General features: G+C 46.2%; 1 protein-coding gene across 1 annotated transcript in view; it reads right to left on the bottom strand.

Annotated features, from left to right (window-relative positions):
* LOC135256788 (F-BAR domain only protein 1-like) overlaps positions 1-16,598 on the bottom strand; it is a 53,243-nt gene that overhangs the window by 18,017 nt on the left and 18,628 nt on the right. Inside the window, exons 3-11 of the mRNA XM_064338930.1 lie at positions 14,548-14,639; positions 10,151-10,225; positions 9,628-9,769; positions 8,644-8,796; positions 7,858-7,962; positions 5,621-5,719; positions 4,759-4,855; positions 3,861-3,975; positions 3,329-3,353 (exon numbers count right to left, since the gene is read on the bottom strand). Of these exons, the coding sequence (XP_064195000.1) occupies positions 3,329-3,353; positions 3,861-3,975; positions 4,759-4,855; positions 5,621-5,719; positions 7,858-7,962; positions 8,644-8,796; positions 9,628-9,769; positions 10,151-10,225; positions 14,548-14,639 (903 nt within the window). The remainder of the gene's footprint in view (positions 1-3,328; positions 3,354-3,860; positions 3,976-4,758; positions 4,856-5,620; positions 5,720-7,857; positions 7,963-8,643; positions 8,797-9,627; positions 9,770-10,150; positions 10,226-14,547; positions 14,640-16,598) is intronic.

The following is a 16,598-nucleotide window of genomic DNA, read 5'->3' as shown; positions in this document are numbered from 1 at the left end:
CACTATGCACTAATCCAAATGAAGGTATCCACAGCCAATCAGAGCAAGAGTAGCTCATAACCAATCAGTGAGAGCAGGCAAGGGAGCAGGAAACTGGACATGAGCTGAAAGCATAGTAGATGTGCAGGTGAGATATCAGAGATTTCGCAATATCTAATGAAAAATGTACTAATTCCCAAGATAGATGACCAGCTTAAACATCTTTGATTAGTCGCTTGCAGTAAAGATAATGTTTTAATGGGCAATCGTTGGCCGAGCAATGGCCAATGTTATGCAAGCAATTAATTTCATTTGAATGAAAGGCAGACTAACAAGCTTCCACATCACTAACTTACACGTTCAGCTAGCAAGAGACATAGTCGGCTTTGAATTGCTTGTAGCGAAAAAATAATTTGAAGCATGGATATGATGAAAAATTCAGGAGTTGGAGTTTCTGCTCTGTAGCATTAATTCGATATGGGTATCGTTTAAATTTTGACGACACCGGTGCTAAACAATACTTTTAAAACGGTGCCGATGTCTAAATGAAGAGCAGCAACAACTGCTGAGAACGAGATTTCAAATGACTGCATAATTTAAAAAAGATATGGATCTATAGATAAAAATGTATACCCTCTTTCATTTGGTAACAATTTAACATTTTTGCACTGATCAGCTATGCAAATGAGCCGGTGGTGAACTGGCAGTGTACAGCAATGCATGCCCGGACCACACCTAAACAATAGCATCAATTTCTAAGAACATGATTTCACTGAAATGACTATTATCTCAAACATATAGGTCTATAGATTAACAGTACACCCCTTTTTCATTTGTTAACAATGTTTTGTTTTTGCAGTAATCAGCAATGCAAATGATCTGGCAGTGGACCGACACCGTATGGCAATGCATGACAGGGACACATTACGGGGACACCTGTAGCCAAATGTCCCATCTGTGCCCCTGCTAGCTTCCCACTGCTCTTCCCTAATCTCCCTCTCTTACTGGTGGAGCATGCTGCAGCGCTGAGATGCCTGAACAGTGCCCAACCCCAACCCCCCCGCCCGCCCCCGCCCGCCCCCCCGGACCGCCACCTCCTACACCTGCTGCACTCAAGCAATTCCGAACCCCTTCATCACTCCCCACTCTAGCAAGCAAATTATTCAGAATTGATTGTTAACTATCGGATCTGACCTATTTAAGTACATTAAGAACTCCTAGAGCCAGCCAGAGGAGGATGGGCTCCTCTTCTTAAGTCTGGTTTCCCCTAAGGTTTCTGCCTTCCCCACCTAGGGAGTTCTTCCTTGCCACTGTTGCCCTAGGAATGCTTTTGTGGGGGGGTAGGCCGGGGTACACTGTAAAGTGCACTGTGACAGTTGTTCTGGGGAATGCACTACACAATTAAATGTGATTTTAATTTGTGAAATTGCAAGCATTTCTATTTGCTTTTTTTTTCCTGGGCAAACATATCATTTAAAATCCTGAAAACATTTTGGGACACATTTGCTTTATAGCAATGTACTGTAATAGAAATAGACACCAGAAAGGCGGCACTGGAATACACATGAATGGAAAGTGAGAGGGTGGGAGGATACCTTTCATGTTTACTCTTATTTCACTGTAGCACCGACAAGAGGTGAACGGTAAACCGAAGATGATAATTTAATAATCGCTACACAGTTAAAGAAAATGTGCTATGGAAATGGTATATGCTAGCACAATGTTAGAACATGGCTGTTTATATGCAGCAACACGATACATAACATAACCCACATATTAAATGATATTGTAGCGTTCCAACTTTACACTTAACATGCAAATTTCCCAAACAGATATATTGTAATTGTTTCTGTACTCAAGGCCATGACGGTTATTGCTGTGTAACTAGGTTGGCAGCTGGCTGGCTTGAAAACTAGCTAAATAGCAAGCTAGAAAAAATTTCACACTAAATTATTCAAATGTAAGTCTCTATGAAAGTGGTTACTATGTTATTCTCTGGGATTACTGAACACTTTGCTGCTGTCATTGATTGGTCATGATCTATTCTTCCCCTGATTGGCTGAGGACACCTTCATTTTGATTGCAGCATGTACGTGTGGATATTTCCTCTTACATGGAATAATAGTGCCAAAATTATTAGCATTTTTCCGTGTCTACTGTTTGAGTTTAGTAGTTTGTAATTTGTTTGAAATCGATAAAACAAGATTTGTGTTTTGCAATGCGTAAAACACGTGTGAATTTTGCACCTCGAAAAACAGGCATGAGTTGTGAAACGTGTAAATAATATTGGCACTAAATTCGCTCCACAAATAGTGGACCAATGAGATATTTACAGACACGTTCGCTTTCATATTTTTTAAATTTTTCTCCCCAATTTGGAATCCCCAGTTGTGCCAAAAGATGAGTTCTGCAGCTGAAGCATCTCCATCCCTTTGACGCAGTGACCAAGCCACTATTTTACACACTGTTTTACAGAGCACACGGTACTACAGGAGAGTTAGCACTGAAAAGAGACGAGCGATGTCTCTCACTGATAGCCCCTGGTAGCTTGTGGAGATCTGCTGTGCAGCACAAGCTAGCAACACAGTTACCCCAGTAACGACTCCAACCCACTTCAGTCTCAAACCCGAGTAAATCCTGACTCTAGCCTGGGAGTCAGACCACGTGATACATTAGCATAGCTAAGCATGCTCCAGATTTGTTGCAGCAATTGTTTTCTGTCATTGAAACCCATTATTTATACTGATGCGTGGGAAGCCTATCGCTAACAAGAAGTACGGTGCCACAGCCTTGGAAGACAACAGAAATTGGCTATTGTTTATGGTTATTCAAGCACCCTTCCATTCGTTTGAATCTGAAGCATTTTAGAAGGGAGTTTAGTGGGGCGGTAACGGTCATTAAAGAGCCCCTCTTCCCACTGCATCCAATCCCAACCCCCCCTGTATGTCACACGGTTCTGTTAAAAAAAATTCTTAGCTGCCGATTGACTGAACACCCATCTTCCTAAAGTAAACCTCTGGGCTCTGGGAAGTCTATAAATAGGCAGTTACCGTGACACTGCAAGCGGTACCTGTGTGTTTGTTCTGTACTGCGTGTTTCCATCAGGTCTAATGCGAGAGGGAAATGAGAGGGAGCAGAACACTGTTCTGGTTTCTATAACCTCTTCTCTCTCCCTGTATTCATCTTTGCGTGTGATCTAAACACAACCTCACGCCCAGCTTTATATGGTAGGTTCCTCATCAGGGTGTTTGTGTATGTGTATGTGTGTGCGTGTGCATGTGTGTGGGTGTGTGTGAGAGAGGGAGGGAGAGAGAGAGGTAACGTGGGAGGGAGTGTGCATCATACTCACTGGAGCCTCAGTGACAGCTGTGTCCCTAGAAAACAAAAGACAGAGGAAGACATGTGAAAGGATGGATGAATGGTGGATCTGTGTGTGGGTGTGTCACAGCGTGAGTCACTATGACAGCACATACAGTACATGAACAGTGTGTGTGTGTGTGTGTGTGTGTGTGTGTGTGTGTGTGTGGGAGTGTGTGGTAGCGTGTGTATGTGTGTGTGTGTGCGTGCTCACGTGCGTGAGTGTGTGTGCGTGTGTCTGTACATGCTCACGTGTGTGTGTGTGCGCGGGAGTGCGTGTGTGAGTGTGTGGGAGTGCGTGTGTGTGTGAATGTGTGGGAGTGTGTGCGTGTGTCTGTACATGCTCACGCGCGTGCGTGAGTGTGTGTGTGTGTGTGAGAGTGTGTGCGTGTGTGCGGGAGTGTGTGTGTGTGTGTGTGTGGGAGTGTGTGTGTGTGAGTGTGTGGCAGTGCGTGTGCGGGAGTGTGTGGGAGTGCGTGTGCGGGAGTGTGTGCGGGAGTGTGTGGGAGTGCGTGTGTGCTCACGTGGAGTCGGGCTCCTTGTCCCTCTTGCCCAGTCCCGGTATGCGGAAAGCCTTGCTGCGGCTCTTCTTGCCCTCTGGCACCTGACTGGAGCTGAACTCCTCAAAGCCCACTGGAGCTACAGCACGCAGCAGAGACACTGCTGTCACAATGTCGCCACACCTCATACCTCACATTCAGGGGTACCTGCTGTTCTATGGTCAGTGTTGCGCTCCTACTGCTCTATTGTCAGCGTGGGGTTCCTACTGTTCTATGGTGAGCGTGGGGTACTTGGTGTTTTTGTTTTATGCTGGTGTTGTGCTTCTTCGGTGCAGTCAGTGCTGTATATGGTACCTGGTCACTCCATGGTCAATGTGGGGTACCTGCTGCTGTTCTATGGTCAGTGTGGGGTACTTGGTGTTTTTGTTTTATGCTGGTGTTGTGCTTCTTCGGTGCAGTCAGTGTTGTAAATGGTACCTGGTCACTCTATGGTCAGTGTGGGGTACTTGGTGTTTTTGTTTTATGCTGGTGTTGTGCTTGTTTGGTGCAGTCGGTGTTGTAAATGATACTTGGTCACTCTATGGTCAGTGTGGGGTACTTGGTGTTTTTGTTTTATGCTGGTGTTGTGCTTGTTTGGTGCAGTCAGTGTTGTAAATGGTACCTGGTCACTCTACGGTCAATGTGGGGTACCTGGTGTTTTTGTTTTATGCTGGTGTTGTGTTCCTTCAGTCAGCGTTGTAAATGGTACCTGGTCACTCTACGGTCAATGTGGGGTACCTGGTGTTTTTGTTTTATGCTGGTGTTGTGTTCGTTCAGTCAGCATTGTAAATGGTACCTGGTCACTCTACGGTCAATGTGGGGTACCTGGTGTTTTTGTTTTATGCTGGTGTTGTGTTCGTTCAGTCAGCGTTGTAAATGGTACCTGGTCGCTCTGTGCCCGTGCCCTTTTGCTCAGCAAACTTCTTAATGAGGTTCTCAATCCCGATGTTCTCCACATTCTGCTTGAACTCCTCGTGCACCTGGGGAGACAGACCAGCAAGCCACAGACACACGGCTCTGCTTTTCACATCGCTCATCAAGAGACGGTCTCATTTGAATCTTTAATACCTATCGTTTAGGAGGGAGTCGTGACTCAGACGCGGTCTCGCAGTGGGGAATAACGGCCTTCCCACACTCTCTAACGCGCTTGCTCTGCCAAGGCGCTGTGACTCACCGTTTCAAGGAGACATTAAAGCTCAAAACAAGCATTCGCAACTTTAGCAAAACTCAGAGCCGAGAAATGTCCTCATTTTTTTTTCTCTAAATGATGCGTCCTGTAGCTCCATGACATCTAAATGGAGTACATGTAACATTAGTATATCGATAATTACCAGGACCTCCTGTTCCTGATTCATGTTCCACACCACTGAACACCATTTCAAACAGCAGCCAGGAGGTGCTCCTGATTTCATTCCTGACTGCAGGGGGGGGGGGGCCTCCTCATTCCTAAACCCTCCTGACTACACAAGTTAAAAACACCAAAGGAACCCACACATCGATCCTAGCCCGGAACTGAATTAGCCATGCTAAGTTCCAGTACGGCGCCAACGCATGGATATGTCAGTCTGTCTAAGCTCTGTTCTATTAGCCCAGTACCAACAACAAAAGGTCTCTATTGGTCAATTGTGACCTTTGTATGGTTGGAATTATAAAACTGTGTGGAGATGTGTGATAGCTGTACAAAGCGTTGACTAATAAGACATCTCTGCCCTTGGAGTGCAGAGCGGACAGGCGGGTTTGCATACCTGTCCCACCTGCACATGCGTATCCTCTATGGAGTGGGAATATGCCTTAATCAGCTGCTTCATCTGCCGCAGGTGGACCTCCTCCAGCTCCTGGAACTTCTGCACACAGCACAGCAAGAGCACAAACACCAGCTACATCAGAGCTACCATGCCCTGTCCCCACACTGACTAAGAGACAGAGAGAGACACAATGCACACAAACACACACACACACACAAACACACCAGCTACATCAGAGCTACCCTGCACTGTCCCCACACTGACTAAGAGACAGAGACACACACGTGCACACAAACACGCACACACACACACACAAACACACCAGCTACATCAGAGCTGCCATGCCCTGTCCCCACACTGACTAAGAGACAGAGAGAATCACACACGTGCACACACACACACGCACACACACACACAAACACACCAGCTACATCAGAGCTACCCTGCACTGTCCCCACACTGACTAAGAGACAGAGAGAGACACAATGCACACACACACGCAGACACACACACAAACACACCAGCTACATCAGAGCTGCCCTGCCCTGTCCCCACACTGACTAAATGACAGAAAGACAGAGACACACACACGTGCACACAAATGCACACACACACAAACACCAGTTACATCAGAGCTACGCTGCCCTGTCCCCACACTGACTAAGAGACAGAGACACACACACGCACACGCACACAAATACACACACATACGCACTAACACATACACACCAGCTAAAACAGAGCTACCCTGCCCCATCCCCACACTGACTAAGAGACAAAGATGAAAAGAAACACGTGCACACAAAGACACACACACACACACACACACACACACACAAACACACACAAAAACACATCATCAGGAACAAACACAGAAATTATATGAGAATCACAAGACAGATGGACATTGATGTGGTAGGCTGGGCTGAATTTTTGCTGATGAGCATCTTAATTACACCTGTCCTGATCCTTACCGAACACAACAATCTACCCATTTATAATATCCCTGGTACCATTTTAGAAATAATGACGTGTATTACTTTGCCGCAAGGGTTTTCATCATCACGTCACATAAAAATAGCAGTGTTCATACATTTTGTTGGAGGGTCTCGCTGGAAACACTGAGGGTCGCCATGGAGACGCCCACATGCTGAGTGGGGGAAAAAAAAAACCCTAAAGCAGGGCTGCCCATTACGGATTCTACAGGGCAGCCGTGACTAAACCAAATCATATTTACCCTGTTCTTTACAACAAGCTGGACTGGGACACTGTTCACTTAAACCACTCTCACGCTTGGAGTCCAAGTGCAAGTGGAGTCAAATAAATGTGGATCTGGGCCGCTCTCTCCCACTCCTGTACCTGTTTCAGTCCTCTTTACCACAGCAAGGTGTGACTGTGACAGATATCGCAAATGATCGGGACACACTCAGAAGTACAAATAACCCAGCATGCAGGCTAATGGTCAAGGTTGCCAGTCTGTATCCTGAACAACGTTAGCAATAGCAGGGCTAACCTCAGAAAAGTATTACAGGTATTACAAGTTGTTAATCTCATGGCATAAAACATGGAGGATGTTTTTTAGTGTGCCAGCTTGTACCTGTGCACACGTTGACTTTAATAGCCCAGAAAAGCCCATTAGTCATCCTTCGCCCCAAACATCAAGATAAAGGGTTCCCGCATTTGGCCACTGAACCCATCCATCTCCTCAGTTACGGTGTAGCACGGCAGCTAATGAGTTTGTCCCCGTTGGAATTGTGACGTGTGCTGTAGACTCCACAGGGCCTCAGCCCAGGCAGAGTGGAGGGAAAGCCCGCTTGGCCTCACTCGAAACCGATGTGCGGGGAACGTCAGCAAAAAGACCTTGAGTCTCACCCTCAACTGAAAACAGCTTGCTTCAGCACAACCCAACAACTCCTAAACGACTCGTCAAAAGAGCTCCTGAGCACACAGCGCTGCCTGAACGCGCCGCTCAATCTGCCCCAGCATAGCCTGTGACTCCGCGGTAACAAACCCCTCCACAGCACCGCGGGTTTGAACACCGTGGCGTCAAGCCGCAAACTGCGATGACAGGGAAGGGTCATGATGAGAAGCTAGGGGGCCTCCCTTAAAGGTCTTCCTTCAATAATTCATTAACGCACGACTTCAAACGGCTTGCCTGTCTCCCTGTGCCGGCCTGCTCCTCCCTCTCCCCGCAGGCCTCCACCGATTGGACCCTGCCTGCGGCCCCCGCCCCTCACCTGTGCCGATTCGCACATTTTCTGCTCAAAGTCTCCGCCCACTCGGTTGTATTTTTCCACGGAGGAGCTGAAGGACTCCGCTGCCTTTTTCGACTTCATCTCCGCCTGGGGAATGAGGAGAGAGGTAGCAGGGGGAGAGAGGGAGGGAGGGAGGGAGGGAATGACAGAGAGAGATGGTATATAACGAAAATTACAAGGAGGGAGGGTTTGGGGACATGCAGACCACATATGGAGCCTGCACATATTTACAAAATGACAAATCACTGAGTTCACTGTAGAAGGATCATTATCATGCGCATTTCAATTTTCACACTTGACTTCAGCTGGTTCAAACTGCAATAAAGATATGTTGATATTCTCATATTCTCCACATGCAATACTAAACATATATCTATATATATACAAATACCTACAGCATAATAGTCTTACCATATTTCATAATGGCATATCTAATATTACACTACTATTACAATTTATTTCTCTGCCAGGTAGCCTGATTCAAAGCAACTTAAACATCTTTACACAGTTTTACATTTTGTCCATTTCTAAAGCTAGATATTGTTTGTATATTAGATTTATCACAGTATTATGAGATTTTTTATTGCAGGTCCTGCGGTGGATTTCAATCTGTGCCCACAGAGCTACAAGCCCAGCTCCCTAATAACTCTAGTACACTAATAGGGAACCCTCAGTGGGGTAACACAGCGTCTGTGCATTCTCTGCACGGAATACAGAACAGACCGGACCGACCGAGCATTTGGCACAGACAGGGGGCGCGGCGCGCACCTTCTCCAGCTCTTTCTGCGGGGCGCCCTCCCTGCGCAGGCGGTCCGCGTCCGTGCACTTGCTGTGGTAGTTCTCCCGGGCCTTCTGCAGCTGGCCGCTCTGCACCTGCAGCATCTGCACCGACTCCAGCGTGGACACCACCTCCTCCTTGGTCTGGGAAGGGGGGGGTGGGGAGTGGGGGGTGGGAGGAGACAGACGCCCGCGCTCAGGCCCGTTAGAGAGAGAACGCTCGACCCGACGGCACCGCGTTAGCTCGGCCGTGAGAGACAGGCCGGCTTTCATTCACGCGGTGGTTTGAGCCGCTCTGTTCAAATGACGACAGCTCAGCCACTCATCTACGGCCTGCATTGTCCTAATGCTAATAATAACACGGAGGCTGCAGGCGTAATGGAGTGCACATCACATCTCAGTGGGTGTAGGGAAGATGGCTCTCGATGAACGTAGTTGTGAAGCGCATCATCATTTCAATTCAATTCAGCGCTATTTCAGTCTACACTGACCTTACCCAGAGGTAGTCCACGTGTAACAAAAGGGGATGTCGCTATACTAAAGAGCAAAACATGGGAGCAAAGGAGTTTGCCAATTTAATTAAGTATTCAATGTATGTAATCAAGTATTAGCATGTAAGAAGCTGGTGTAATTGTTTTCAGTTAAAATAAGGGATATTTGGGGTACATTATATGCAACAGGCCACATTATATGTTGTGTATAATTGTTTTGGTATGAAGAGAGTTTTGGTAATAAGAGAGGGAAAAATATATTTGGTATGAAGAGATTCATCAAAATTCCTCTTTCTACAGTAATAGGCCATGTCAGTCAGGGCTACTAATGTGCTGACTTTGGATCAGTTTCAGCATTTTTGGCAAAGAAGCTGAAGGGTCACAAAGGCGGTTTAACTGATCCTGGATCAGCACGACCAACCTGTGAGGTTAATAGTAAGGGAGAGAAACCGTGAAAACCCCACACAGCGCAGGCCTCTTTTACCTTGCGGTGGACTTTGACCTGCTCTTCTCCATACTTGTTGATGTCATTGATGAGGGAGTTCATCTTCCTCATGAGCTCTAGATGGCAGAGGGCCAGCTTGTCTGACGAAACGCGAAACACGTCCCACATGGGGGCGAAGGTCCTGGGAGGAAGGGACGAGGGGACAGGGACAGAGCCAGTGGCCCCCAAAATCAAACCTGTTCATTCCTTTCAGTGCAGAAATTCTTCTATTAGAGAAAGATTTGAGTCTAACAGATACATGCTGTAGCTTTACTTTGACTCAGAACGCTGTAAATGGGTCAAGCGATTCTAAAGAGGAACATGGAAGCCTGACACCATCGATTTGAATCTGCTATGAACTGCTGTGACCTGCAATATCCTGCTTGTTACACTTCCAACCCATTTGTTTAGAACATAAATTGTCTGTCGAACGCTGTCAGTATCATAAAAAGCAAGCAGAGGAAGTCCTGCGCTGGTGGGAGAACTGCTGGCGGTGAGTGCATTCGTCCCGCCTGTCACTCACCCCAATGTGCTTCCGTTGCTCGCCATCTTGGCCAGCTTGCTCATGGACTTGGAGTACGTCTCTTCGATGGCTGCCCTGTAAGGCACGCACACACAATAGCAGCCAATTGGAGGGGAGTGTCTCACTGGGAGGCCAATCATACACTGCGATACGTTAAAGTAATGCAATCCCTTCATAGTGCCAGGAGTAGATGGTGCTTTCTGAAGTGAAGGGACACAACCGAGTTCAACCTGCCAGGGGTAGGGTGGGTATAAGTCCACCAGGGTTCCTGGTTTTCCACTGCATTAGCTGCTCCTCTGGAATGGCTGGACACCCACAGGCCATTAGTTGCTGTCAATGAGAGATATGCCTCTCCTCCGATTGGTACCAGTCCTGTAGTACCGTTTGCCTGAAGTGATATAAATGGTTGCTGTATTTTGCGTGAGTGTATGAGGGGAGTGCACAGTCTACAACTGCAGCACTCATTCCATGGGTGCAGGTATCAGGTGACTTGACAAGCAAAATTTTTAATTCAAAGTTAGAGAAAGAAACATGAGGAAAATTATAGTGTGACAATTCAGGCAATTACTTTAATGACTGACACCTAAATCACTCTCGCATTACTACTAAAACTTTTGAAGTGTAAACAAAACAACTGTTTGACAACACATTGCATAAACAAGCAGCAAACTACAGGCAATTACTTTTTCCACATGGGTGATATGGGTGTTTGATACCTTTTTTCATGAAATAAATGAAATAATAATTTTAAAAATGTGTTTTGTCTTTACTCGGGTTCCCTTTGTCTAATATTACATTTCGTCTAAAGATCTGAAATCAGTCAGTGTGACAAATATGCAATAAGAGAGGAAATCAGGAAAGAGGAAAACACATTTTCATGGCACTGTAAGAAAACAAAAAATGAACAACAGACCCGTTGTTAATAATGCGCTGTACATATTTGGTGCAGATGGTGTATAAATAATAAATAGCCTAATTACAGTAAATAATTCAACTGTCCCTTCAAATAGCAGGGAAAGAAAGAATTCCCTTCATGTGAGTGATCAACTGTGAATGGAGGAAATTAAATTTGAAACAAACTACCTTCCCTCGGCAAAAATTCACTTATTTTTCATCGGTTACGGAAGAGAAACAAGGACTTATAACAAGGTGAAGGAAATCTCCAATCCAGTCCCAGCCTGTGCTTTGGAATGTTTTATCTCTTGACTTAAAATAAAATGTAAACCTGTTTTTTTTTTTTATATATAACAATATGGCAAGTTATGTTTGGTGATTTCAGGCCTGAAAATGCCAAAATGTGTTTGTGTGACAAAGTTAAAGGTCAACGCTGACTGAAAGTGCTCCACAGAGAACAGTACTTGAGAGTACAGCCATTTTCCTTTGCGTTTTTAGAAGTGCACACACATTTCAAACAGTCAGGGAGTGATTCAAGAGGCAGCCTATTTGCGCATTTGCTAACTCCTAAAGTCTGCTGCATGCCTGTGGTCTGCCTGCTCCAGCTGCAAAAGAAGGAAGCCCTTTCGATGCAATGACTGTGCATCTCAGCTGGTAGATGGCAGATTTAAAAACAGAAGAAGCAGCAGCAGCCAGCTAAAAGCTTGTGGGAGGACACACGTGCGAGTCTGCCTCCTCCCAAACTGACAAAGTGCTTATAAAGCGATGGGACTAGATTGCAATTGGGCATCCCAAATTTGCAGAAATGGAAAGAAGTCCAGACCGTTTTGGTAGCAGAACAGGAAAACGAGGCCACTCGGCTCCTCCAAACCCACACCAAAACAACGCAAAGGATTGTGGGAACCCTCCATGTAAGTTTCCTCCCTGTCATGTTGGAAGCTCTCTCACCACAGATTTTCACACCATCAGCACTGTTTCTTGCCCGAGGTGCTCCTGCTGACGCCTCATTAAAATGTTAAAATATGAGAGAAATGGACAGTCAGACTCAGCACATTTCCAACATTTACACTGAATCCCAAGGTCAGAGGAGGCAAACACAATTATTTCACATGCTTAAATAATCAAAATTCAGTCAGAATGACTAATTTTCATATGAAGCAGCTTTTCTTCGCCACTGATTGACTTATGAATGCCCCAAATCCTTACATAAGTTGTACCTTTGATGGTCTGAATGTCTTGGAATTGTTTGAGTGGTTAAGCACAGGACAGGCTGTGCCTCATAGACTACATATCATTCAGGATCCAGTCCTGGAGGGCTGCAGTGTCTGCTGGTCTTTGGAGTGTTTCAGTGCCAGTGATTCATTTATGCCATTGAATGGCTAAAGAATACACACACCTTGTTCTCAAGGCCTTAGCAAGCTGCTGATTTAAAGGCAAGCACAAGTACCTGCGAACATTGTGGCTCTCCAGGACATGAGTCAGCCATGTTTTACGAAGCAGGATTACTGATTTAGCTGGACAACTGCACAGAGTAAAACCTAGAACCCTCCCAAATCTAGAACATGGACTGAAGTAAAACAAACTTTTTGTGAAATACGCCCCTGGTGTACATCAGGAGTAAACAATGATGTCTAGGCAAGGGTCAGGCAACCTGGGTCCTGGGGTGCTGTAGATGTTTTTGGATTTAGCATCTTGTAAACCCCTAACTACATAATCTGATTAACTATCAGGCTTTGTGAATGCAGGTGACCATGTGCTGGAGATATTCACGTTTCACCATTCAGATGCTGAATATTCAGACTTAGACTATTTAGAATCGATCCAACCTGAAGGAGGACATATTGACTCCATACAAATGGGAAAAAGTGGGCTCCGGTCAATCCGGTTTCAATGGGTTACTACTCCATATGTGCCCTAGAACTCACTAGCACATATACATTACATTTATTGCCATCACGAGATGCAGCTATCCCTCAATAGCTCTCCTATAGCACACTGCTTGGCTTGGCACGAAAATAATCAGTGGGAAACTAGTGACTAGTATCACAGCAGTGACGCAAAAGTATGACAACGTACAGTGGGTGATTTCAAAATGGGAGAAACACTAACCTTTATGTAAAACAGAAAGAGCGGCGCAGAAAGCCACCGCAGAATTATTTCGATTAACACCGCGACGGATAATTTGCCGTTACCTGCGACTCGGAAGAGCTCACCCACTTATTTCACACCCCATCAGAGAGGCACGAAAGCAGCGCAAAACACATTTCGCTCAGCTTTAAATTTCACTTAAGCGGCAAACTAAAGTTCGCGCGGCGCTACGTTCGTGCTCACTTGTTGAGAACCCGAATGGCAATGAGATAGATGGCACTTGGCTCCAGTCAACGGCTGGCACTGGAAACGGGAGCCGTTCAAACGGAAGAGAGAGAGAGAGAGAGAGAGAGAGAGAGCGGGGTTCGGTGCCCCGATGGCGCCGTGCCGATGTCATCTCTCCCGTCCGCTCGAAGCGTGACGGAGGACTCCGCGAGGCGCCGAGCTCGAGCGGGCTTAATTACGGCAATTAAGTCAACCGTTCCGCTTAATTACGGACTAACTGATATTCCGGGCACCCGGGAAGCACAATGAGGAGAAGTCCCAGAAGCAGAAGCGCTATTATCACGACGATCAGACGACCCGCCATCTGAGCCCGGCGCTCCATCAATCTCTCCCCCTCTCTTCCCATTCGCGCTCCCGTCACGCAGTCAGACAGAGCAGGAGAGACACTGGCGGGTCCTTCGGAGGTGAGCACCGGGCAAAAAATAAAACAAAAGGCTGCAAAGAGTTGGGTCGATGCCAAAGAAATATGGCAGGCTATGATGACAATATATGGAAAGTTAAAAAGTTTTCAGAAACAACCTGTCCACAGATTCTTCGGGACATCCCTGCACACTGCCCTTTGCACATATTTAAACAGGCTTTTCTTAAGTGTAGATATAAGGCATATAGAATATCTAAAAATAATAAGATAATAAATACGCAAACAAGTGAGCAGAGAAGCCTACGGCAGATTTCGGAGGAAGAAAATGAATCCATATTGTGTTCTATTCTAACACTGCTGCCAGGTGGGAGGAGGAATCAATAAAAATTTAATTGCTCTCCGGGCTCTGCTTTTGAGAGCTAGGTCAGCTCTGTCTTTCAATTCGGGGGCAAACAAAGTAGATGAATGACACGCTACTTCTCGCCAATGTAAGTGTTTGGAGCGAGTGGCTCTCCCCTTAATGTGCGGTGAATGGGGCTGTCAAATCAATTATCAGCTTGTGACAACTTATGTGAGGGAGAGTTTATCAAAATGAGCCAATTAAGACATGCTTGTCTCCAGAGGTGTTAATCATGAGGACAGTGAACTCACTCATGTTTTTCGCACAGATATCCACCTCCCCTCGCTCCTCCTCTGCCCTCCCCCACCTCTCCCACGAACAGTCTGCCACCCAAACAACACTCCTCCCTCCTTCCCCCTCACTCCTTACCTCTCTCGCACAAACTCCGCCAGCTCTTTGGCGGCAAGCTGTCCGTGCTTCATGTTGTGGTAAAGCACGTCGAATCCCGTGTTCTTCTCCCCCTGCAACACAACACATGCTAGCTCAGATCTTCAGCTGGGAGATGCGTTGGGATGTCTGGCATTCTGTGCTCAAGCATCTTCCGGAGCTCAATGAATAAATATGAATCCCCCACGTCAATCGCAGAAGGAGCAGGCTGTGCACTCTTATGCCCTGTGTGTGTATGTGTGTATGTGCTTGAGGGTGTGCGCGTTTGTGTGTGTGTGTGTGTGTGTTTTTGTGTGTGCATGCGTGTGTGCGTGTGTGTACACTTGTGTGTATGTGTGTCTGGCATGGGGGTAGTCATTGCTCGAAAACGTGCAGGATAAACTGGAGAACGCCCCCTCACACCAGAAACTCCGGAACACGTCAGACTCAGGGTGGGGATTTCCGCCTTTTGCTGAAACTGCCGGAACCGTCTTCTCCATCGGTTCTACCTGAGCGCGCTCAGGAGTGCCGACAGCGCACGTGACAAGACTCCAAACGTGAGCAGGCTGCCTCTCGGCACGGGCTCCCGAGGCCCTGTGGTGTAAACCAGGGGCCGTGTCCTTCTGCAGTATGACACCACTCACACAGCCCTGCACTCGAGATGCAGATCCCACTGCCTAAACGGGACACAGATGTAACCCCCCCCCCCGCCCCCCACACACACACTTTCCACCCATCAAGGACCGCCGTAAATCATATTTATTTCACATACACACAGCGCCCTCCATGCCAATACTGGTTATACTGGAACCTTTGGCAAAGCTTAGCAAAAAAAGGCTGTATAAAATAAACTAAACACAGGCAATGAGCTACAATGTATCACACGAATGAGGACATTATGTTATTTTATACGAATACATTTGCTCAGAGAATTTTATTTGCCAAATACATAGGTGTTAAAATTACTGGGACCCCGTGTGCTCAGTATTTTGTGCACCCACCTCTTCCCAAGGATAAAAATACTGAGTCATCTTTTTTGCACTTTATGACATTAGCGAACATGTGAACATATGTCTTACCATGCCCTGGAATTTTTCAAGATCCTTCAAATTCTTTGGTCTGTTTGTGAGGTGCCCTTCAATTCAAACCACTAATTCCCACTCATTCTTAATCGACTTCAAGTCTGAGATGGCCATTGCAGAACAGTACTTTTCACCTAAATGGCTTCTTTGAGTTCATGATTCTATCTACCGTAGCAAGAACCCCAGGTGAAAAGCAATGCCACATGATTCTCCACAGATATGCCATCCTTTACAACATGAATATCTTTATTCTGAAGCCAAACCCACCACTGGTGTGCTTTGACCAAGTGCAATTTTGGTTTCATCTGATCAGGGCACCTAGTTTCAACTGAAGTTCAGCCATTAGTACCGAATGGCATTCATTCCTGACGCACATCCCTGAGGTTGGGATCTGTGCAAGCGGCGCTATCTACACAATATAAATGAATGAAAAGGGTTTTGAATGCTCCTCTGAATCACTGTGGAGGAGTGTGTTCTCTGTCCTCATACAGCAGGTCAGACAGCCCACAGTTTGCAGGGAAATGCTACGAGCATAATTCTTCCCTGGACAAAGGTGAGCAAACCTACTCAGAGACACGTAAGCACTCAGACCAACCACAAACACCACACCAACCCCCCACAACACACACACCCAACACCCACCACACACACCCAAAAACACACACAACAACACCCACACACCCAACACACACAAACACCACACACACACACCACACCACACACACACACACACACACACACACACACACACACACACACACACTCCAAAAAAGCTAATTATGCATCTACCTAATATCCCAAATTTAGAACAGCTTGTCGAGATCTTAGGAAGCACTCGTGCCTATTTAAATCCAACAATGCAAAATTTTTTGTTAGTGGGCAGCTAGCTGGCCATTTGTTTCAGTAAAGGTCACATTCCAGTTCTCATTTAACATCTTAGCACAAAAATATCCATAATGTTTAAAACAAAAG

Source organism: Anguilla rostrata, chromosome 6 (genome assembly GCF_018555375.3).
Source record: "Anguilla rostrata isolate EN2019 chromosome 6, ASM1855537v3, whole genome shotgun sequence".
In the NCBI taxonomy this organism is placed as follows: Eukaryota; Metazoa; Chordata; class Actinopteri; order Anguilliformes; family Anguillidae; genus Anguilla; species Anguilla rostrata.
Note: the sequence above shows the minus strand (reverse complement) of the source record. Positions and strands in the feature narration are given on the sequence as shown.